Source organism: Manis javanica, chromosome 14 (genome assembly GCF_040802235.1).
Source record: "Manis javanica isolate MJ-LG chromosome 14, MJ_LKY, whole genome shotgun sequence".
NCBI classification, from domain to species: domain Eukaryota; kingdom Metazoa; phylum Chordata; class Mammalia; order Pholidota; family Manidae; genus Manis; species Manis javanica.
In genome coordinates this window covers 31,305,934-31,329,769 of record NC_133169.1, presented here as the reverse complement: position 1 = coordinate 31,329,769, position 23,836 = coordinate 31,305,934, and the positions used below count along the sequence as shown (strand labels likewise).

At 39.6% G+C, this 23,836-nt stretch overlaps 1 protein-coding gene across 2 annotated transcripts in view; it reads left to right on the top strand.

Moving 5' to 3' along the window:
* GCSAML (germinal center associated signaling and motility like) overlaps positions 1-23,456 on the top strand; it is a 43,625-nt gene extending 20,169 nt beyond the window's left edge. Inside the window, exons 1-4 of one of the 2 annotated variants that reach the window (XM_073221256.1) lie at positions 10,446-10,681; positions 14,361-14,410; positions 20,864-20,892; positions 21,784-23,456. In XM_073221256.1, the coding sequence (XP_073077357.1) occupies positions 14,368-14,410; positions 20,864-20,892; positions 21,784-22,026 (315 nt within the window). In that variant the 5' untranslated portion in view covers positions 10,446-10,681; positions 14,361-14,367 and the 3' untranslated portion in view covers positions 22,027-23,456. Of the gene's footprint in view, positions 1-10,445; positions 10,682-14,360; positions 14,411-20,863; positions 20,893-21,783 lie in introns of those variants that run through there. The other variant, XM_017673966.3, reaches the window with a different exon arrangement.
* Positions 23,457-23,836: the final 380 nt, after the last annotated feature.

Below are 23,836 nucleotides of genomic sequence, written 5' to 3'. Positions count from 1 at the left end.
GACAAAACCAAAAGTCAGGCTATAGGCATTTCACCATACTGTAAACCTGGCCTCTGTGGTTGATTTCTAAATTACCTTCTGTGCCTGTGACCGCCTGTCAATTCTGCAAGAAAAAGAAGTTTGGCAAAAAGAAAAGGCAGACTCTGTCTTAAATGGTAAGGAAAACTAGGAAAGGTGGTGAAAACATTTAGATGGAGGTAGCAATGTCTTTTTTTATGGGTTTCCATCTAGTTGCCTGAGAGGAAATCAAAAGAACATCAGGAAGGTAAACCCAGATGTGGAAGGGAAATGGTAAGAACACAGCAAATCTCTGAGATTTACTTCAGGACCTCTGTCCCTTGAGAGAAACACCTTACCTTATGGCTCGTAGAGTCACAGTGGTAGACTTCTTCAGTGACTGTCTCAAAGACTTGGTGAAGGTTAGATGGAGACTAAAAAAGAGAGATGGGGTATCAGTGTACATTTTAATAGTTTAAGTGGTTTACCAGTACATAACAGTTTAATGTCTTTTCAGTGGTTATTATCTGAAATGCAGGGTGCTTGTTTTGGTTTGGCCACTTGCAATAAGCACACTGCCAACCTATTTTTCATACTTAGCAACAATAACCTTTGGGAAAAGTAAGTCTAATCATGCTTTTCCCTGAAGACCTTTCATGGGTTCTTTACTGCACACAAAATAAAATCCAAACTCTTCACCAGAGGCCACAATTCTGTAAGGACTGACCCTTGCACACCTCTGCAATCTCATTCCTTGCCCTCCATCATCACCCACTGTCTTCCAGGGATTTTGCTTGCATTTCATGTTTGTCAAGCCGCCCAGGTCAGCCTCCCCCAGGCCCCGGGTACACACCACCTCTAAGTTCCCGCAGCTTTATTTCCCATGCACGTGCTGTGGCACCCTGCAGGTGCTGGCTCCTGTGTGCTCCTCCTCCGCACTTGCTTCTTATGCTCTGTGGGAACATTGCCTCCATGCCTGTGGACTTCCTGCACACCCCACTGCTTATATTTGCTGTGCCTTTTTCTCAACTTATTACTTTATAAAATAAAGTTATATATATAATTTTTATGTAGCCCATGTCCCTTTATAGACCACATACTCTTCAAGGCACTAACTACCATTTGACTTGCTCATGCTTATCTGGTTGCTCAACCCTTAAATAGCACTCAGTGGAAAAAAGAAAAAAAGAGTGGAAAACAATAGCTATCTGGACACTGATATCAGTCCCTGGTTCACATGAACAGAAATACTCCACCCTGTTTGTTAATCATGGGCTTTTCATATCTTTGCAGTCAACCTCTCTCCTAATCATTTCATCTCAAGGTCTGGGTCATCTGTCTCTGAGATGGCCCCTTCTTCTCTTATACATTGTGAAAGGGTGGGGGATTGAAAGTAAGGCCCAGGCATTGTGTTGATGTCAAATGATGCTTGCAGGAATCAGCAATTTCATAAAAATTTCACCTATACTTTTTCTGTATAAAGGAAAATGTAGAAATTGAAGTGGCCATGACAGTCCTGTAACTCTTTGTTACTCCCCTTTACATTTTGTAGCTGGGGAGGAGGCAGCAAATTTCTGATGATGTTATTGAACCAAAGTTCTTCTTTCAGGCTGCTTCAAATCAGTTCTGTGTAGTGTTTAGTGATTTAAACTAGACTTCTGCTTCATCTTGTCTAAAATGAGGTAGGCACCAGTTCTAATTCTTCTCTATTAAGGTACTGAGTATTAACATTTTCAAATATAAGCAAGTCTTTATTACAAAGTTATTTAAAAAATAACTAAGTGAGGAGAAATTGCATGTTTCTAAGGTGTTTTCACCCTTTTTTATTGAAGTATCATTCATATACAATACAATCTTATATTGGTTTCAAATATAGAACCTAGAGGTTCAACAGTTATGCATATTACTAAATCCTCAACCCCACTAGTGTGCTTACTATCTGTCAACAAAGAAAGATATTACAGAATCATTGACTATATTCTCCATGCTCTACTACCATCCCTATAACCAACTTAAATTATGATTGAGGATTTTTGTACCCGTTTATGCCCCTCAATTTCCCCATCCACCTACCCCAACCCCTCCCCATGGTAACTACCACTCACTTCTCAGTATCTATTAATGTACTGCTGTTTTTATTCTGTTTTGCTTTGTTTTTATATTCCACAAATGAGTGAAATCGTATGGTATTTGTCTTTCTCTACCTGGCTTATTCACTGAGCATAATACTCTCTAGGTCCATACATGTTGCAAATGGCAGGATTTCTTTTTTAATGGCTGAATAATATTCCATTGTGTACCACATCTTCTTTACCCATTCATCTAATGATGGACACTTAGGTTGCTTCCAAAACATGACTATTGTAAATGATGTGGTGATAAACATAGGGGTGTATATATCTTCTCAAATCAGGGATTTTGTTTTCTTTGGGTAAATTCTTAGAAGTGGAATTACTGGGTCAAATAATATTTCTATTTTTAGTCTTTTGAGGAACCTCCATACTGCTTTCCACAGTGGCTGCACCAATTTACATTCCCACTGGCAGTGTAGGAGGGTTCCACTTTCTTCACATCCTCACCAACACTTGTTATTTCTTGTCTTTTGGATAGTGGCCATTCTGACTGGTGTGAGGTGATATCTCACTATGGTTTTGATTGGCATTTCCCTGATGATTAGCAATGTGGAGCATCTTTTCATGTGCCTGTTGGCCATTTGTATTTCTTCAGAGAAATGTCAGGTCCTCTGTCTGTTTTTTAATCAGATTATTTGTTTTCTGTGTGTTGAGACGTATGAGTTCTTTATATATTTTGTATGTTAACCACTTATTATATTCTCCCATACTTTAGGTAGTCTTTTAGTTCTGCTGATGGTGTCCTTTGCTATATAAAAGGTTTTTAGTTTGATATAGTCCCATTTGTTCTTTTTTGTTGTTGTTGTTGTTGCTCCCCTTGCCCAAGGAGACATGTCCAGGAAAAAATGCTCATACTTATGTTCAAGAGATCAAGAGATATGTTTTATGGTTTCATGTCTTACATTCAGGTCTTTGATCCACTTTCAGTTTACTTTGTTATAGAGTTAGACAGTAATCTAGTTTCATTCTCTTGCATATCACTGTCCAGTTTTCCCAGCACCAGTTGCTGAAGAGGCTATCTTTTCCCCATTGTATATTCATGGCTCCTTTATCATATTTAAAATTGACCATATATGGTTTGGTTAACATCTGGGTCCTCCATACTTTTCCATTGATCTATGGGTCTGTTGTTGTGCCAGTACCATACTGTTTTGATTACTGTAGCTTTGTAGTAGAGCTTGAAGTCAGGGAGCATAATCCCCCTAGCTTTGTTCTTCTTTCTCAGGATTTCTTTGGCTGTTTGGAGGCTTTTGTGGTTCCATATGAATTTTAGAACTATTTGTTCTAGTTCATTGAAAACTGCCAGTGGTATTTTGATAGTGATTGCACTGAAACTGTAAATTGTTTTGGGTAGGATGGCCGTTTTGACCATATTAATTCCTCTTATCCATGAGCATGGGATAGATTTCCATTTATTGGTTCTTTAATTTCTCTCATGAGGATTTATAGTTTTCAGAGTAAAGGTCTTTTACCTCCTTGGTTTAAGTTGATTCCTAGGTATTTTATTCTTTTGGTTGCAATTGTAAATGGAGTTCTTTTCCTGATGTCTCTTCCTGCTGGTTTGTTGTTAGTATACAGGAGTGTGACAGATTTCTGTGTATTAATTTTATGTGTGATACAGAATATTAACCAGTCAGCTTACAAAGAAAGGTCTAAATTTTTTGACACTGTTAGTTAATTACATATATATATATATATATACATATATACATATATACACACACATATCACACAATATATATGGACGTATTAAACTTAATAAATATAGGTTTTACATATGAAACAAATATGTATTAAGACTTACGTGGGCTAGAACCGAGTTCTCATTTTTTTACCTAAGTGAACAGGATGATGTCTCTTTAAATACAGTTATATTCTCTACATCTTCCTGAGACAATTTGGTTATCTTATTTTTACTGGAATGTCATTAATTTAATTCATAACTTTAAACATATTTGCAAAAAGGATAGTATGCACTCTTTCAAGTCATTTAACTTTAAAAAATATAGGTTAATAGAGATATAGTAAAGTCACCTTTTTAGGTAAATAATTTGACAAGTTCAGAAAAACACAAACAATCATGTAACCACCATTTCAATCAAGATATGGAATATTTCCATCATCCTGCCCCTTGTGAACAACCCCTGGCAACCACCGATCTGATATCTGTTTTGCCTTATTTCAGGATGTCATAGTCTCTTTGCTTTTATCTTTGCTGGATTCTTATTTTTGCTTTCCTTAATTTTTAAAATTTTGCTATTCTGATTGTTTTGAATTCAAAACTAAAGTTTCATCTTATCAATTTTTCTTGCTTAGAAATGAGGGCATGTAAAAATATAACCTTTCCTCTAAATGGTATTTTCTCTGTATCTCACATATTGGTAAAGGAGATACTATTGTTTTCCAATATTTTGTTACCTTGCTTTTTATTTCTACTTAGATATGAGTAGTTTTTAATTCCAAGTGTTGTTTTACATTTTTAATATTAAGTTCTAGTTTTATTGCTTTATTATCAGTATCTCTGTTTTTTTCTCCTTGTGGATTTTATAAAAGTTCTTTATCATATATTATGCTCCAGCTCTGAGACAAGTTACTTATACTCTTTAAATTTTGGTTTATTTATGTGGAAAATAGTCTAAAAATTTTAAATACTATAACTTTAATTTATGGTTGTGAATATAACATAAAAAACAGTATCTCTTTATTAACACAATATCTGGCTGGAACTGGCATTTAATAAATATGAGCTAGCACTATGTTTATTATGCCCTGTAAGTTTTGAGAATTACAACAGATTTTTTTTTTGTTTAAGAGTCATAATTTTGAAGTTTGTCTATTAGGGAAACTTGATTAGCTATGTATTTCACATATTCTATGTATTTGTTTCCTACCTTTTGTTTTTGCCTAAGAGAAATTAATCTACTACTATTTTATTTGAGCCAGTGTTTATGTTTTTTCTTTGCCTCATATTGATTGTAAATATTTTGGCATGTAACTATTCATGACAACTGTAGGAGTTTGTGGGTTTTCATCATTGTCATGTCATCTCCTGTTCTTCTCTTGCTCTGAAAGAATAGGAGGGTGGTTTGCTTGTATTTATCCTCTAGTGTGAGGAGGTCCATGGGAGGAAGGGCAAGAGAAGTCAGGGAATGACAGGCAACTGCATCTTCAACAACAGGGAAGATAAGGCTGAGTTTTAGTTATACTTAGTATTGTCTGGTCCAGTTTCCATGTATAATGCTGCATGAGTCCGCTAGGGCTGCCATAACCAGGGACTGAAGATGGGGAGACTTAAACAGAAATTTATTTTCTCACAATTATGGAGGCCCTCTGTCCAAGATCAAAGTGTCAGCAGGGTGGGTTTCTTCTGAGGCCTCTCTCCTTGGCCAGTCTTCTCCCTGTGTCTTCAAATAGACTTCGCTCTGTGCCTATTTTGTCTGAATTTCCCCTTCTTAAAAGGATGTGAGGCAATTGGATTGGGGTCCACCCCATTGACTTCCTTTTAAATTAATTACCTCTATAAAGGCCTGTCTCCCAATATAGTGACATTCTGAGGTACTGGGATTTAGAGCCTTATAGCTCCAGGAGAAGTGGGTTCCCCACCTGGGACAAGTTTGCTTTGAATCTGATAGAACTGAAGAAGACGAAGGCAAGGGTTTGGGAAGGAAAGGGTTCATTCTCATGGCTCAGTCTCTTCTCGCTGTGAACCCCAGCTGCTCAGCTCTCTCTCCCCACTCATGCTTGGCCACTCTACCACACCAGGTGGAACGCCATGGGTGGGTCCCAGGTGACCGGCAGGTGCCTGGCCAGTTATGTGCCAGGAATAGAGGAGAGAATGGGTGTCTCCTCCCCACCTCCATCATGGATCACCAGATGACTGACCATTGGCTCTGCTACTGGTGAACATCCCGTAAATGTGCAAACATGTGCTTACTATATACACACTAGGTGCTACTAAGGCCAGGCAGAAATCCCTGTCAGAAAGTTCCTTCCCTGAAGCTGTGAACATATGAATTTGTGGGGAGGCACTACTTAGTCCATGGTACAGGTCAGTAAAAATTAATAAGAAGAAAAAAAGAAAGTCCAAGGAAATTTACTGTCTGGACGTTACAGCTAGCCACTTCCCACTGTATTTCAGTTCAAATAGAAAGTCAGAAGGAGATATGATGATCCATAAATTAGGCAGGTTTGGATTTTATGGCCAGATCCTCAGAACCACAAACAGCTGGCTGAACAAACTGGATTCATCATTCACCAACTCCTTTGTAATGTGACTTTGCATTTTACAAAGTCCAAATGTGGTTGGACATTCATCTTCTGATTGTCTTTTCCCTAAAGAACTCAGGTTTGATATCCTCTGAGTCCTAAGATATTTGGCAATACATTTTCTTTTCTTGGAGAGTTGTTTAATCCTTCAATCATCCTTCTTCACAGCTTTGTGTCTATGGCTTCAGATGGTGAGTCTGGGCTGCTTTCGGCTCATCTCATTGATGACTTGGTTTTACATATATGTTTTCCCTATGCATGTTTCAGGATTCATTATTAATTCCTGAAGTTCAGAAGCTATTATATAATTCAATGTTCCATATTATTTGTATTATTTCCCTGTAAAATCAGTTTTCAGAATCAAGTCTTTCGTTTCATTACTTTGTCTCTCATCTCCAGGCATAAAATTATGTGTATATAAGGCATTCTTTTTTCTTATTATTATGCTGTGTCTAAACACTCTACCTCTTCATTTTCTACCATTTGATTTTCATTTCAAGCTTTATATGCTGCTGGTCTATTTTTAAAAAGTTTATTTTACTTAATGATGCTTTTAATGTAGTTTTAATTTCTCTGAATTCAGAATTCACAAGTCCTTTTGTTTTCCTGATTTATGATAGCCCACTTTCTCTCTCCATTTATTGCTACTTTTAACACAAATTAACAGATAATTATTGTTTATCTGCCGTTAACATATTGTTTCTGCTTTTTTGGTATGATTTTTGTTATCCAGTTTATGTTTGCGACTTTCTGCACTTTTTTGTGGAGGAAGCAGAAGAGAAATTAGCTAAGATTCAGACTTTATTTGGCATGTTGTCTCTGACTGACTCCTCACCAAGTATTCTCTCTTCACCTCTCTTCTGTGTGCATTGCTCTTTTTGAGGTAGGCAGGTCATTACAGGTTATCTCCTTTGTCCCCCCCATATTTCTCCTCCAGTATAGGAGCCTTGGAATCAGAGAAATAAAAGATGATATGCTGGTGACTCCATCCCATCAGCCTCTCCCTATGGTGTGTGGAATCGTGTTCACATGGACGTAATCTCTTTCTCTCATCACCAGCCCACACAGCCTAACATATGTTTTGTAAATTTGTATTTACCATTTCTAGTGTTATGGAAAATACTGGAAAAACCTGGACTGGATCACTGACGGGAGAACCAAGCGGCACTCGGTGGTCTTGGAGTGTTGAGGTTTATTTCACACTGGCGGGCTCACAGGGGAGTAATCTCCCAAGGTCTGAGCCCCAAACAAAGGCAAGGGGAGCAATATATATATCGTTCTGCTTCCTTATCTGTAACATGTCTACATGCACAGCAAATGAGCAAGCAAGGGGGAGTGAGTTCAGGGAGTGAGCTTAGGGAGTGAGTGCCTGGCAGAGCGGGGAGTGAAGGGGAGGGGAGCTGAGGGAGCTTCTGTTGTCTATGCTCAGAAGAGCAGCGGAAGGGAGCCACCTGGACTGGACTGCTGGCTAGACACTTCGTATTAGGGCATCATCTCCTTGGTTTATGATAGGGTCATAACGGCTCTGCATATACATGAGATGGACGGAGGAAAAATGCGTTCCCTAATAAACTTAATGACCCAGTTAAAGATGCAGGGTCCCACTAATAGTTCAAGGAGCAACAGAACCGCTGGCCCAGCAAGGCCAGTTAAAAGCATTGTTAGCCACGGATTCTATTTTAACATTCACAGCTCAGAAGGCGCAAATGTCTGAGTGGGTGGGGGTTGAGCAGTTCGAGGGGATGCGCACCTTTTACCTTTTTCAACAGCTGATTAAAATCAGAAAGGAGTGGGAGGGGCACGTGCCCCTGCTCCCCAGTCCTCCTCCGCGCACCTCTTTAGCACAGCTCTTGACCAACTCTGTGCGGTGGGAGCTGAGGACCCTCAAGGGACTGAAGGCAGACCCCGTAGTAATACTGAACTGCTTAATCTGTTACAGAAAAACTTGAGAGGTCAATATTTTGCAGTAAACTGGCTCTTTAGTTAGTGCCTTTAGGTCTGCTTGACCTTTCCATCCTTGCCCCTTGAGCTTGGCTCTGGAGTCCCCCCATCAAACGTTCCAATGTGGGTGAGGGAGGTCCAGCGGACAGTGGATTTCTTTGTTCTCCTAATTGCACATTCTGAGCTTATTTATTGTTTTAGTCCAGTACCTTTTCCCGTCTTTAAGGCAAAGGATGGTGCTGTTCTTATCATAACATTTAGCAGGCACGTAGGTGTCGGCACTGAACCCGGTCCCCCATTTGTCTGACTTTATACAACCACACTGAGGTTCCCCGGGAGTGAGGGGGAGGAAGGAAAGAGAAAGAAGGTATAAAAATAACATTACAGAGTGGTAGTGGGGAGATGCAGGCTGGACTTGAGTATAGTTAGGAGAAACAGATAAGCACAGCAAAACAACCTACCATTACCCAATATACAATAAAAAGGGCAACTTTGAGAAATAGTCCAGTCCGGGAAGTGGGGGTAACAGTAAAGAGTTCAATGCCCAGAATGAAAGACACCACTCCAGCGAGGGCCAGGATCCCCGGCGCGCAGGTGTTTATGAGTCAGACGGTGATCGTTGGATGTGGAGGCGGAGAGGGTTCTGGAGGTCTGGATGCGCCTTCCACTATGTATTTTTTCTGTCTGGATTATGGGCCTTTTTCACTCTGAAATGATGGACCCACGGAGTGATGCCTGTAACTCTGAGGGCAGTAGGAGTGGTTAGAGCAACAATGTGGGGGCCAGTCCCCTGAGGTTTGAGGGGATCCCTTTTTTAATCTTTGACCTTGTCTGAGCCCCAGCCTGAAAGGAATATGCTGGGGTCCCTAAGGAGATTGGGGCTCTTTCTATGGTGTATTGCTGCAGCTTATTTGGGGTGGCTCCCAAGGCCTGGAGCTGTTCTCCTGCTTCCCTATCTCCTCTCTGGTGTAGCTTCCCTGGGAGGCTTCCTAGACACGGGGGAGGGCGTCCATACACTAATTCAAAAGGGGGAAGGCCTTGAGTCCCAGGTGCACAGTGAGCATGCAGGAGGGCCGGGCAATGGGTCCGGCCATGGGAGGCCAGTTTCTTGGCAAAATTTAGCTAGGGTTGCTTTGAGGGTGTGATTCATTCACTCTACTTTCCCTAAACTTTGTGGCCTGTATGCAGTGTGTAGTTTTCAGGTACTGTTGAGAAATTTACTGCATCTGCTACAAAGGCAGGCCCATTGTCACTGTGAATTGTAGACGGTAGGCTAAACTGTGGCACAATTTTTCTCAGGAGGACTTTGGCTACCTCCCGGCTTTGTTCTGTCCTGGTTGGGAAGGCTTCAACCCACCAGAGTATGTACACACTGTCACTAGGAAGTATCTGAGCCCTCTGCTTGGCTGGACGTCCGTGAAGTCTCTCAAGGTCATCAAACGGGGCACCTCCTGCTCTTTGGACACTGGGCGGGGGTCGTGGTGCAGATGGAGCATTATTTCTGGCACAAGTCATGCACTGCTCACTTACTGCTAGGCATAATGCTGGCAACTGAGTGATGTAGTATTGCTTTTTTTAAATTTTTTAGTTAGGGTGGCTCCTTCAGGTATGGCGCAGTCCTTTTCTTTTTTTTAGTGTGCTTGGGTGGAGGGGCCTCCACTGGGGGTGTTAGGGCCATAGTGAGGGAAGGAGCTTTAGTTTTTTACTGGTCGCTGTTTTAGCTGCTTTATCTGCTAGCTGGTTCCCCTGTGCTATAGGTTTTTTTTCTTTTTGATGTTCTTTGCAATGCAGAATTGCTACATTTTTATGTGTGAAGAGATTGAAGGGCCTTTTTATATCTGGCAGGCCTAGGGCTGATGCCTTTTCTGAAGCAGATTTATTTCTAGGAAGGTGGGTCTTTCCTCTTTTGTCCAGACAGGGGGCTTTCAGGCTGGCCCCCCCTGGAGGCTGTAGAAGGGTTTTGCCATTGCTGAGAATCCAGGAATCCAGGTTCTGCAGAACCCAGTGGCCCCCAGGAATTCTCGTATGCACCCCCCACCCCATGTCCTGGGCTGGGGTAAGGATTTAATGACCTTTTTACCTCTCTGTCTCTAGCGCCCTTTCTCCCTGGGTGAGGAGGAAGCCCAAGTACCGGACTCACGGCTGGTAGATTTGTGCTCTTTTCTATAAGGCTCCATATCCTGAGTCTGACAGGAGCTGCAGGAGAGCCTTTGTGCCTTTCGTACAATTTTCCTGGGTGTCACTGGCAAGGAGGAGGTCATCTACATACTGCAGGAGGGCTCAGCATGTGGCATCCCTCAGAAAGCTGGCAAGGTCTGCAGCCAATGCCTCTCCAAAGAAAGTGGGTGAGTTCTTGAACTCTTGTGGAAGCCACGTCCATGTTGACTGCATCTGCTGCCCTGTATGTGTTTCAGTCCATTAAAAGGCAAGCAAGAGCTGGCTATGGCAGACCAGCCAGAGGCAGAAAAAGGTATCCTTAAGTCTGAGCAAGTGAACCATTTGGCAGACTCCGGGATCTGGCTGAGGAGGGTGTATGGATTTGGGACCACCGGGTGTAAAGAAACAGTCACCTTGTTACTGGCTCGCAGGTCTTGAACAGGCCGGTGCTCTCCTCCTGTCCTTTTGCCTGGTAGAAGCAGGGTGTTCCAGGGCGACTGACACTCGGTTAGAATGCCTGGCTCTCTGAGTCTGATCAGGTATTCCTGGATGCCTGCTCTCGCCTCTTGTGAGAGGGGGGTACTGCCGCTGTCTTTGTGGCTCTGAGAATGGTTGCAGTCTTTTCACTGAAGGCAGTTACAGGGAGGGTGACCACAGAGTGTTCTGTCCCTCTGTCAACCATAAAAGTCATGTTTTGACCCCCCACTTTCATTCTGACCATGGGCTCATGGGGGCCGAGTGCGAGAGAGCCCAGGCCTTGTCAATCTGAGTCTGCTCCTGCAGGCCAGTGAGCCCTTCCCCGTGAGGCTCCTCCCAGTAGCAGCTGGGCTTCAGGGCCTTCCCTCAGTTGGGGCACTTGTTTTTTCCAGTGCCCCTTCTTGTCACAATAAACACACTGGTCCCTGGCTGGGGGGGTCCTAGGCCTCCCCACTCTTGGTGGTCACCTTTTCTCTGCCTTTTGCTCATCTTTCTTTCTTTTACGGTGGCTGCTAAGAGGCTGGCTTTTTTCTTCATTTCTCTTTCAGCCTCTCTGTCAACCTGAACATCTCTGTTTAGATATAGTTTGTTGGCAATTTTAATCAGCTGCATGATATTCATCCTGGCAAAGCCTTCAAGTTTTTGGAATTTTTTTTCTGATGTCGGGTGCGGCTCGAGCTACCAATGAGGTGTTGACCATTTGTGGGCTCCCTGGTGACTCAGGACTGAAGGGGGTGTAGACCCGATAAGCTTCACACAGTCTTTCATGATAGTCCCCGGGAGACTCTCCTGGTTGTTGAGTGAGTGAAGAGACTTTGGTCATGTTCATAGGCTTTTTGGACCCTGCTTTGATCCCCTGGAGGAGGGCATCCTGATATGGGTGGATCTGGTGCTGTCCCTCAGGGGTGGTGAAGTCCCACTTGGGGTGCTCCTCGGGGACAGCAATTTCAGCCCATGCACCCTGACCAAGGACCCTGGCTGCCTCCTCTCTTCCATTGTGAACAGGGTGCAGAGAAACTGTTGACAGTTTTTTTTTAGGTCGGCTGATGGATTCACAAGAGGGATTCCATGAGATCAACCAGGACTTGTGGCTTTTCTGACAGGTGTCAGTTGTGGAGAAGGGTTGATAGTAAAACATGGACTGGCTGGGCTGGATGGTCCCATACTTATTACGCCTTTCAGGCTCCTGCATCTCTTGCACCAGCTTCTGAAGGGCGACTGCTCCTGGCTGTGAGTGCAGTCTGGCTGCTGGTCTGGGGGAGAGTGGGTTCACTGGTTCTGGAGTTAGCGGGACCGGCGGGCTGGGTGCTGATGGCCTTAGGGGCGCATAAGGTGGGGGCAATACTGGCTCTTCCTCTGGATCACCAGCAAGAATTTGCAGAGGCTCAGGCTTCTGTTGATTCTTTGAGGGCTGCTTTGTTGAGGCGACTAAGACCCTACCCTGTCCCTGCCTGTGCCAAGCAAACCGCACCCAAGGGGGAGGGACTGGGCAACTCCTAAGCGGGAGTCAGTGTATGGGAACTGGTTGGGATGACCTGGATCTCCTGTGAATGACCCGCCAGACCTGGCGGACTGTTGGGATATCTAGGGCCCCTTCTGGAGGCCATCCTGTACTAAAGGTGGGCTATTAAGATTCACACAGGGTTTTTAACCTGCTGGGAGTTAATTTTAATCCATAGTCTTTTGAAAATCCCTTCCTGAAATTTTTGATCATGTTGAGAACTCTGGGTTTGCTGTGCCCTGACCCCTGACGTGTCCATGTAACGGTGCCACGACAACAGACAGGGGAGGGGTGCCTCTTCTAGAGAGGAGACCCGTCAGATATCTGTCCATTTTGCTCCTTGCAGAGGCTTTCGTGATCCTAAGGTGCACCCGTATAAGTCCTGGGCCAGGTCAGCCGAAGCTGAATCACTGATATGTTGTGGCGGTAGACCGCGAATGCAGATGAGGACCCACGCAGGATCTGTAGCACAGGCCATGGAGTCACAGATACAGTGCAGACTGAATGGCTTCAGCTGCCCTGCACACTCACTCACACACTCAGACCAGAGTTTAAACATTCCCCCCTGGAACTGTCTACCTGTGAGACTTCTAGGAAGTCTCCAAGAGATGATCAGGCTCCCCTTCCACCCCAACGGGTGGGACTGGCTGGCTCAGAGGCTGTGGGGCCTTTCCGGATTCGACGTCAGAACCAGGTCCTCACCTGCCAAGTCTCCTTGAGTGCAGCGGGAACAGTGGAGCGAGGCCGGCCCAGGGCGCCTGGGCGCGAGACTGTGGAAAGATAAGGCCGTGTGCACCTTCTCTGCTGGGATCTCCTGTGCCATCACCGCCCTGCTATTGCCCCAAACCGGTGGCAACAATGGGCCAGTGAGTTGGGTTTCCCAGTCAGGGAACTAAATGTTATGGAAAATACTGGAAAAACCTGGACTGGACCACTGATGGGAGAACCAAGTGGCACTCAGTGGTCTTGGAGTGTTGAGGTTTATTTCACACTGGCGGGCTCAGAGGGGAGTAATCTCCCAAGGTCTGAGCCCCAAACAAAGGCAAGGGGAGCAATTTATATCTTTCTGCTTCTGTATCTGCAACATTTCTACATGCACAGCAAATGAGCAAGCAAGGGGGAGTGAGTTCAGGGAGTGAGCTTAGGGAGTGAGTGCCTGGCAGAGCGGGGAGTGAAGGGGAAGGTTGCTGAGGGAGCTTCTGTTGCCTTTGCTCAGAAGAGCAGCGGAAGGGGGCCACCTGGACTGGACTGCTGTCCTTGTAAATTTTTCCTTATCACTAGGACCTTGTCATTTACCTTTAAATATATATACTCTCTCAGCAAGAACAGCAAAAGAATAAATTGACTTTCAATCTTTTTCTTTGAATTGCTCCAAATTTCACTCAATTGCACATAAATTCTTCATACATGGGGCAATATAGTCTCATAATCTAGTAATCCCTTAAATTTCATAAAATACAGAGTTTTAGCCTTCATTTTTCACTCTGCTTCTATATTTTTTTCTGCTATGTTTTTTTAAAACATTTTTATTGAGGTTTAATTGACAAATACAATTTTAAGATATGTTAAGTATTTGATGCCTTTATCTATGTATACTTTGAGAAAGGATTCTTCCCATTGTTGTGTTAATTAGTATATCCATCACCTCAAACATTTACATTCTTCATGAGAACATTTAAATTCTACTCTTCTAGAAAATTTCAGTTGTTGTTAATGATATTTTCTGTTTTTTTCTGAAAAAGCTAGAATTAGCAGGCTTTCAATTTTACTTAACCTTTGATTTGTAAATCTAGGAGTGATCTTAGCTTGAAAGCAATGAAATAAATCTAAGTGCATTTTCAGGGTCAGAGAAATGGAGAGTCTCATGTTATTATCTCTTTCCTTTATAGGCAGGAAATGACTACATTTGAGAAAGAAAATCAAGATCAAGATAAGAAAAGTAAGTCTTGCTTCATAGTATTTTTAATGCTGGGGAAGTTGTAAATACAAACATCCAAATTAGCTGATGTTCTGATACCATGTTAGACAAGACTGGAGGAAATACAGCCAGAATCCTTAAAGGGATGTCTTAGTCTTTCCCATTTTTGTCTCACAAAACTGATTTCCTAATTCTTGGTATTACAGTAATATCTCTATAGCATTTATTTTGAGCAATATTTCATAAACTTCTATGGGAAGCAATTAACCAAAATGCTACTGATTTTAATTAATTTATGTTCAACATATTGTTTTGAATATTAGCCAGTGTTACATGTATTTTTTTCTCAGTCATTTGCTCTGTTTGACATAGTGTCTTAGTGTAGTAATTATTTCAAAATGGACAATTATGAATAGCAATATTCAGTCCCTGAGGGCAGGCATCCCTGAAGGAAACTCACTTTTTCTTATCACTGTTGCTTCAACTGTCTTCTCAACTTATAGCCAAGCCTCTGGAAAGAATTGGTCAGCCTCACTATTTGGAATTAGCATTCCTGAATAACCTCTCAGCTCACCATAGCTTACTCCCAGTGCCACTTCCAGCTCCCCTGAGCATATCCTGTGGGGTACAAAATAAATGTATTTATTCCACCAAACATGTCATGGCCACAAAGAGATTGGCATACTTTGAGAGCATCATGGTGTGTAATGCACATAAAATTGTTATAAGACAATTATTTGTACGTATGTATATGTGTATGGTTATACTAAACTGTGGCATAAAATATATTTTAACTGTGGGCCATTTTCAAGGTCGAGTGTTTCTGCCCAAATGTAACTACTATGGACTGTGAGGGACAATTGTCAATCTTAGTCTCAATTCCCTTTCCCTAGTACTCATGAGTGTTGCTCAAAATCTCCCTCCTGATATTATTCCTTTATTTTTTTGACCCCACACTGTTCTGTTTGGGTCCTCAGCCACAGCCACCTGTTTTCTGACCTTGTCCTTTCTTGGGTACAGCTAAAATGCTGGTGCTCCCAAGTCATCCAGCCTTGGAGTTTTTCTCCTCTCTTGAAGAATACATGTGTGATTGATCTTTTTTCTTTTTCTAATTTTTGGTAGAATTTTCTGGTGAATCCATCTACAGGAGATGACATTCATTGTGAAGAACTATCTTTTTCATATACAGATGCAAATGCTTTTATAGTTATGACTATTCTTATTTTCTGCTTCATTTTGTCAGCTTTATAAGTTATATTTCTCATCACATTTATCCTTTTCAATTCAAATTCAAAGTGCTAAGCTTAAAAATGTTCATCATGTCCTTGTCTATATTAAATGTTTGCAGAATCTATGGTGATGCCCTCTTGCTCATTCCTAACATTGTTTCTGTGTGTGCGTATGTGTAAGCATGTACACTTTTCATCTATTATGTAAGTTTTGCTAGAGTCTATTCATCTCATTAATATTTTTGTGGAGTCAAATTTTGTATTTTATGAAACCTCTATCACATGAATGTCTATATTTCTCTCTGGGCCCAACTCCAACAAGTATATGTCTTATTCAAATTCTAAGAGGCCCGTCAGATTTTGTGCTGCATTTACAGGAGGAGAAGATACAAGTTTACCTGGATGGTGTCATCCTGAAATAATTCACAGTACTAAGTGCCAAGAAACTTCACTGGTGAGCAGTCAGTCCTCCTCGTTTTCCTTAGGCATTCTATGTCCCTAAAGTAACATAGGCTGCCTCCTAATCCTGGCTCATCAGGACCTAGCAGCATCGTGCTCTCCATGCGGTAGAAACATTGTTAGGTCCTGTGCATATAAGGCATGTTCAAAGTTCCTGCAAAGCAGATTTTGACAGAGAAAAATATGATAAATTCTTTAGATACACAGTGTAGCTGTCCTGGTGTCTCTATGTGAAAACAGACTTATGTCAGATGTCTGCCATTGTAGTAGTGTAGTCAAGGAAATAGATGCCATTTACATCAGTAAATGCAATTGAAGTTGCCATCTAATTAAATCTGTGACAATGTCCAAGACCCAGTCATCTATACAGGTCAGAAAGGGAAATTAAATGTGGGAGGTGATCAAAATCACCACCTCTGTATCTTTTCAATATTCAAATAAATATTTTCCTGCTTTTCTTAGGGAAATACTGCTATTTGCCTGTTTACCTTCTATTTGGACCAAGATACCAGAGCAGTTTTGGAAAATCCATGTGATGATGTTGCCATTTGGCCAACATATCAATTTCACCCTGTTTTCAAGTTGTGAAATTCACAAGATGTGTGTAAGGGACCCTTCCAACCTATTGTGAAATAGACACAAGATAAAAGATTTTCCTCTACTCTGATTAGTGGGCCAAGTACAAAGGAGATTGTTTCAAAGCAATTTCCTTGATCCTTTGAGGAGCTCGGGAATCACAAGTTTAAAGTCATGATTGCGTCATGTTCTCTGTTTATGTGCCCTGGATCATAGATCAGTCTTTATATTCTTAATTCTTCCCATGATGATCTATTGGTCTCTTCCATCATGTGGCCACAGGCAAATTCTAAGCTGTGAGTGACTTTAACATTGCCATATGTGTTGTGCGACCACTTGTGTATTTTAATACTGATGTAATCCCCTTTGCCTCTAAAATAAACCAGGTGATGTAATAAGACCAGATTCTCATACTTTTTGTAGTTTACTGCTTTCAACGACTCCTGTTACCAACTGTTGTAGTTCAGTCACAATTATTGGGTTGAACTGAGAAGACGTTGTAGTCTACTAATATCTTACAGATCATAACAGGGCTACTAGATTTACCAAATAGCAAGTTACACTGGAATTTCAGAAAACAATGTGTTACTCTCCAGTATATTATCACATGGATTTGGGAAAAGGTTTTCTTTGCCATTGTATGGGGTGTTGGGGGATGGATGTACAGGTTACATTAATACAGTCACTAATATTTTTATACTTCTAAATCTTTAGATATGTTCCTGTTTTATTTATAACAGGGAATACATGTGTGATAAGCAGAATACAGGACCCAAAAGTTATCCAAGTTTGAATCTGTTGCATTACTTTCCACATGACAAGAGGTCTTTGTAGACATGATTAAGTCAAAGATCTTGGGTGGGAAGAGTAACTTGGATTATCTGAGTGAGCAAAATGTAAACAAAAAGGTCATTCAAAAGCGGAAGACAGAAACGGAAGAGACATTATCACAATAATGCAGCAGGGCAAATCCTTTAACAACCATTTTGCTGTTTTAACTTTGCTGTCACTGAAGATGGATGAGGCTGTGATCCTATGAATGAGGGGAGCCTGTAAACATTGGAAAATACTAAGTAATAGAGTCTTCCCTAAGAGCCTCCAGCAGCCATGTCAACACCTTGATTTTAGCCCACTAAGGCTCATTTTGGACTTCTGATTTTCAGAAGTGTAAGATAATAAATGTGTGTTGTTTTAAGCTTTCTGGTGATATGTTACAGCAGCAATGGATGACTAATACAAACTAACACACCAATGTTGCTTTATAGAGACCCTTATTGAGATCAGTTTCTAGACAGCCGCTCTAATTAATGACTAGACGTGCTCTAACTCTGCACTGTAATATTAGCCCAGACCCTCTGGTAAGTGCATCAATATCAAGACATTCCACTCAATCATCAATTCCATAAAATATACATGTTTCCCTATTCTAAGATTCACAGAATGTACTCTGACAACACCGCATTGCTAAATTCATACTCTTGTGTTGCTTGTTTGCTTGATTTGATAATTTTGGTAGGGTAAATATTCCTTTCTGATATAATCTCCCCCATTTCACAGGCATTCTTGGGTCTGATTTTTATTTTCAGCTTGAAAATACAATGTGTGTTATTGGTAAGACACAGTTGTTGGCTATGCAAGATGACTTCCCCAGAGTTTTCAATCAAGAAAGAGCCTCATTAGCAGAAGGAGTGTTTCCTCTGACATGGGAAACTTGGAGGTTGGGACTCAGGGTAACGGCAGCCATCAGAAATTCTCAGATGCTCCCATTCTGACTTTAGGACTCATATTCTTTTCCAATCAATGCCCTAACATCAAATAACACAGCGACTCTGTATACCAATTCAGTGGGTCATGAGCACAGTCCTGGCATGTTCCATGTTTTTGATTTGAGACTAATTATGCTTATTCTAAGTATTTTAACATCTTCATACCATTGGTGGCAACCACTTCATCTAATATTATGATTATTTCAAGGCCTTCATATTGAAACTTGATTCTCCAAACTGTTGTCTCCAATGCTATAACTGAGTATTAAGCTATATAACTCCCTCAGTTTATGAGTATAAAACATTAAAATGGAAGTATTTGTTTAATTATTACACATGACTACACTTATAAAGATATGTGATTATATGAACATATGTAGCATCCCATGTTTGAAATTAGTGCATTGAAGGTGACTTTTAATTTGTGAAGAATGGTGAGCTACTAGAAATTATTAACATACTGTTTTACATAATCTGTTCCCTTTATTTAATGTATTCTAAGATTTTGCTAAGAATAACTATTTAACTTATTAAGTTTTAGATTTCAGAATTGGTCAATTTTCCTCTTATAATTGGAATTTTTTACCTTATTTAGTATTCTATGGCCTCTCTAATTCTAGCTTGTTTATTAAAAATATTAGCAGGGAGTTTCATATTTGTAACACATATGTAATTTGCTTCAGTATTCATAGATGTAATGAACCTTAATCTGTATATTTGTTTTTAATTTGAAATAGTTACTTGTTATTTCAGTAACTTTCTCTAAAATAATTGTGCATCTATAAAAATTATATGATTTTCCTAAATGGACAGCTTCATCCGAAAGAATGAAACAACTGCTTTCTTACACCATACACAAAAATAAACACTAAATGAGTTAAACTCTAAATATAACACCTGAAAACATAAAACTCATAAAAGAAAACAGGTAGTAAAGTCTTTATATCAAACCTAGTAATTTCTGGATACGTTTCCCCAGGCAATGAAAACAAAGCAAAAATAAACAAGTGGGACTATATCAAATAAAAAGCACAACAAAGAAAATCAACAACAAATAAAAAGGCAACCTATATGGGAGAACATATTGGCTAATGATATATCCTAAAAGTGGTTAATATCCAAAATACATATTGGACTCATATAACTCAACACATAAAAAACAAATAATCCAATTAAAAAATGAGCAGAGGACTGGATAGATATTTTCTGGGAATACATACAGCCAATAGATACATGAAAAGATTCTCAGCATCACTAATCATCAGGGCAATACAAATCAAAACCACACTGAGCTATCCCCTCATATATCAATCAGAATGGCCACTATCAACAAGAGAAGAAATAACAAGTGTTGGTGAAGATGTGGAGAAAAGGGGACCCTTGTGCATTGTTGGTAGGATTGTAAATTAGTGCAGTATAAAGGTTTCTCAAGAAATTAAAAATAGAAATAATACATGATTCAGCAATTTCACTTCTGGAGATTTACCAGAAGACAAAGTCACTAATTGGAAAAGTTATATGCACCCCTTTGTTTATTGAAGCATTATTTGCAATGGCCATGATACGGAAGCAACCAAAGTGTCCATCAATTGATGAATGGATACATATACACAAAGGAATATTAGCCATAAAAAGGATGAAATCTTGCTATTTGCAACAACATGGATGGACCTAGGGGGTATTTGAAATAAGCCAGGCAGATAAATGATTTCACTTATATGTAGAATCTAAAAAAGAAAATAAATGGACAAACAAAAAAGCAGAAACAAACTCATAAATACAGAGAACAATCTGGTGTTTGTCAGACAGAGGAGAAGAGGGGATAGGCAAAATAGGTGAAGAGGAGGATCAAGATTTACAAGCCTTCAGTAATGAAATATGTCATGGAGTGAAAAATACAGAATAGGGAACGTAGTTAATAGTATTGCAATAACTTTGTGTTGTTGACAGATGGTAACCTTACTTATCATGGTGAGCATTTTGTAATGTATGTAAATGTCAAAATCACGATGTTGTGCACCAAAAACTAATATATTATGTCAACTATACTTCAATAAAAAATTATATGATTTTCTCATGACATTTTTAGAGAATTTATTTTAGAATGTTTGCAACTATAATAATTCTTTCTTTATACTTGTCATGCTTTATTGTCATAGCATATTTGTGAACAAAATTTTACTACCCAATTACAAAATATTTACAGATTTAGGGCACATCACTCACACAGAAACACAGTATTGATGATGCCTCAGGGCATTATTTTTCCTGATCTTGTCATTTGGCCTTGAGTACTGCCATAATAACATGAAGTAATATGAGATGTTTAGAGAGTTGGCCTCTTTGCAGTTTCACCACTGCATTGTATCCTTTTTGTCTTTTTCCCCAATTTGTGATAATCCAAAAAATCTTAGGTTATTTTATTTTTCTTTTTTATCCTTCAGATAAAGAATATTCACCCACTTCTAATCAGGTAATAAAAAATTCATTACATTTGTCTGATAAATGTCAAAATACAGATAACTATTTAAGGGTAGCTGGAGGTCTTTTAATTTCTTAATTTTTAAAATAATTTTCTTGGTAATGCAGAACTTGAAATAACTTTTAAAAATTAAAATTATTGTAACTGTTTTAGATGACTAGTAAATTTTTGTTGTCCCAATTCTAGTAAAGTCTAATATTTTAAGTTTTGAAAATATTATAAAAATAAATGAAAACAGGTAAATTAGTATTTATAATGTGATCAACAAGAATAAAACATCAATTCTTTTTAGCTTTCATCATTCCTTTCCAATCCTTGTGTCCAGGAATTAGCATTTATATTTACAGACATGGTAGAAATCAATAAACATATGAAAAAGTATCTGTTCCTTTTAATACTGTATCACAAGCATTTTACTGATTTTAATTAGTATGTAGTATCTTGATGTTTTTTCTTTCACAGTCTATGCAACTGCAAGTGTATTTAAAGTCTAAATTTCATTAATTGTACTTTATCTTAAGGAAATTTATTGTTATGTAACTGGATTAACTGAAGTCTGATTATTGCATATATTGTGTTTGAATATGGTTAACCTCAAGTATGCAACTGCTTTTCTTTAGATATTCAGAGGGATAATAGTGTCCTTTTTCTCTTCTACTATTTGAAGCTAAAAAAAGCAGAATGACTAGTAGCTTGGAGCACAGAACATATTGATAAAATGAGGTCTCTTAAGACATAAGGGCTTTGAGAAAGGCCTTTGGCTACTGAGGTGTCAGATCATCATAAACAAGGAAGGAAGGAAGGAAGGAGTGGTGGGGTACTGAGCTAAGATTTGATGAATGATCCTGTATCCCTCCTTTCTTTTTTCCTTGTTCTTGGCAGAAAAATGAGAGTGATGGTGGTCCCGAAGATGTGTGCTACACAGTCATTAACCATGGCCCCTATCGGAGGCCCTCCCTGAGTTCCAATGAAGAAGGCTATGAAAACATCGACCCAGCCTCAAGGGCAGTGAGGCTGTTTAGAGAAAGTCCAGAGACAGAGTACGCACTTCTCAGGTTGACTTGTGAAATGAGGCCTTATTCCTGTACCCCTGAGCATGATTATGAACTTGTGCTTCCACAGTAGAGCTCTGTATTTCATCTCCCATTTACTGATGATATGGAATATGGCCCTCTGCAGGACGCTTTCTGTCTCTGCAGATCGTGAAACATTTCTTTCTGGCCAGAGTTTAGAACTGGTACCCTTTAACTCTACTGTCTTGGGTAGGTCTGAGACATGGCATCTTAGTGGTCTGGGTTAGGCTACATAAAATGTACATAATGACATACAGCATCCCACATCTTTCGTTGCTGGGTTTGAGGACATGGATACAGTAGGGATCTTTTCCAGGGTATTAATCTTCCACAGATATCTGACCTAGAGCATCCAATTCCAATCCTGTTCTCTGAACTTCAAAGGCCAGCATTTCCAATTATCCATTCAATTTTTGAGGTGTAATCTATTCAATAAAAGTTTAAAATGTATGAGTGGTGACCAACACTTTGCTCACCTGATATTTACTTTGATTTTGCCTTTTCTGTGTACTAGACACTCTTGCTTGTAAACTTGTAGTGGCAGTTCAAGAATCCATAGTTTTTACGTTAGCCCTTAGGAAAGGAGAAGCTGAGGGTGTCATTACAACAAGAAGAAATGCACCAGGCTTAGGTGACCACTGACTTCCCTCCAAAGAAAACCAGGATTCTGTTAAAAGATTGGTAGAAAATTAGTAAACTCAAACTTACAGCTTTGTTCACAACATACTAATTAGTTTAATGTATCCTTGGTTACCTCTACTGAAGGAGGATGAAGAATGCTGGGTTTTAAAATTCAGGCAAACTGACAAGCAATCCATCTACTTTTTACTTTTGTTATCAAGGATTTTTCTAATTAATTAACATTTTTAATTAAATTTACTTTAAAGTACCAATGCCATAATTGAACCATCCATGATATATTTTTCTATATAGTTACAATACACTGATCTTTTCATCACCAACAAACATCAATCGATTGCTGGACATTACCTAACATGTTTTACACAAATTTTGAATCTTGGCTTATTCTTATGCTCCTTTGTGGTAACTTCAATGTCTAGAAGGAGAATTTAACAGAAATATTGTAATTCTAGAAAAGTCACCCTGTCACAAATATGTCAGTCTTCTAGAAATCAGTCAAGTTTAGGAAATGACAAAATTACTTTCTATATGCATTTATAGTTATTTAATATATAATAAACATCATATTTAAAATAAGATTGGGTCATGTTAATTTGCTAAATAATCTGGAATTATAGGAGAATGGGCAGGAGGTAGATTAAGGAATGATACTATCTTGAAGAAGGAACACTGAAATCCAAAGGTATAAATGGACCATTAATAGACATATTGTTAATGGACAGACCACTTCATCTTTCTGAGATTCAGTTTTTCAGCAAAGCAGAATTTTAAAAAATAACTATCTCATATGATTGTGAAGACTTCTGAAACAATTGTTGTAAAAGTGATTTTTATGCTATAAGCTGTTTTCTAATTGTTAATATTTTTTGTATATAAATATATGGTTTTTTAAAAGTCTATATATAGATCAATATATATCTGGAATATATCAAATATATTCTTGAGTAAAATTTGAAATATATGTATTTCTATATTATTTTAGACAGCTCTTTATTGTCCTCAAATGCACTGTTCTAGGCAATGTCTCAATTTTTTTTTTTCTGGTTAGATTTTTTTTGTTTTTTGAGAGGGTGAACCTGAGGCAACATAAGGCTACATAATCATTGGACATAAAATAAGCTGTTTATTGGATTTTACATACCCTCACAATCACATCTTACTTTTGAAATAACTGTAATTACTTCCTAAAATGATTCATTTTCTTATGACTATAAAAGTCT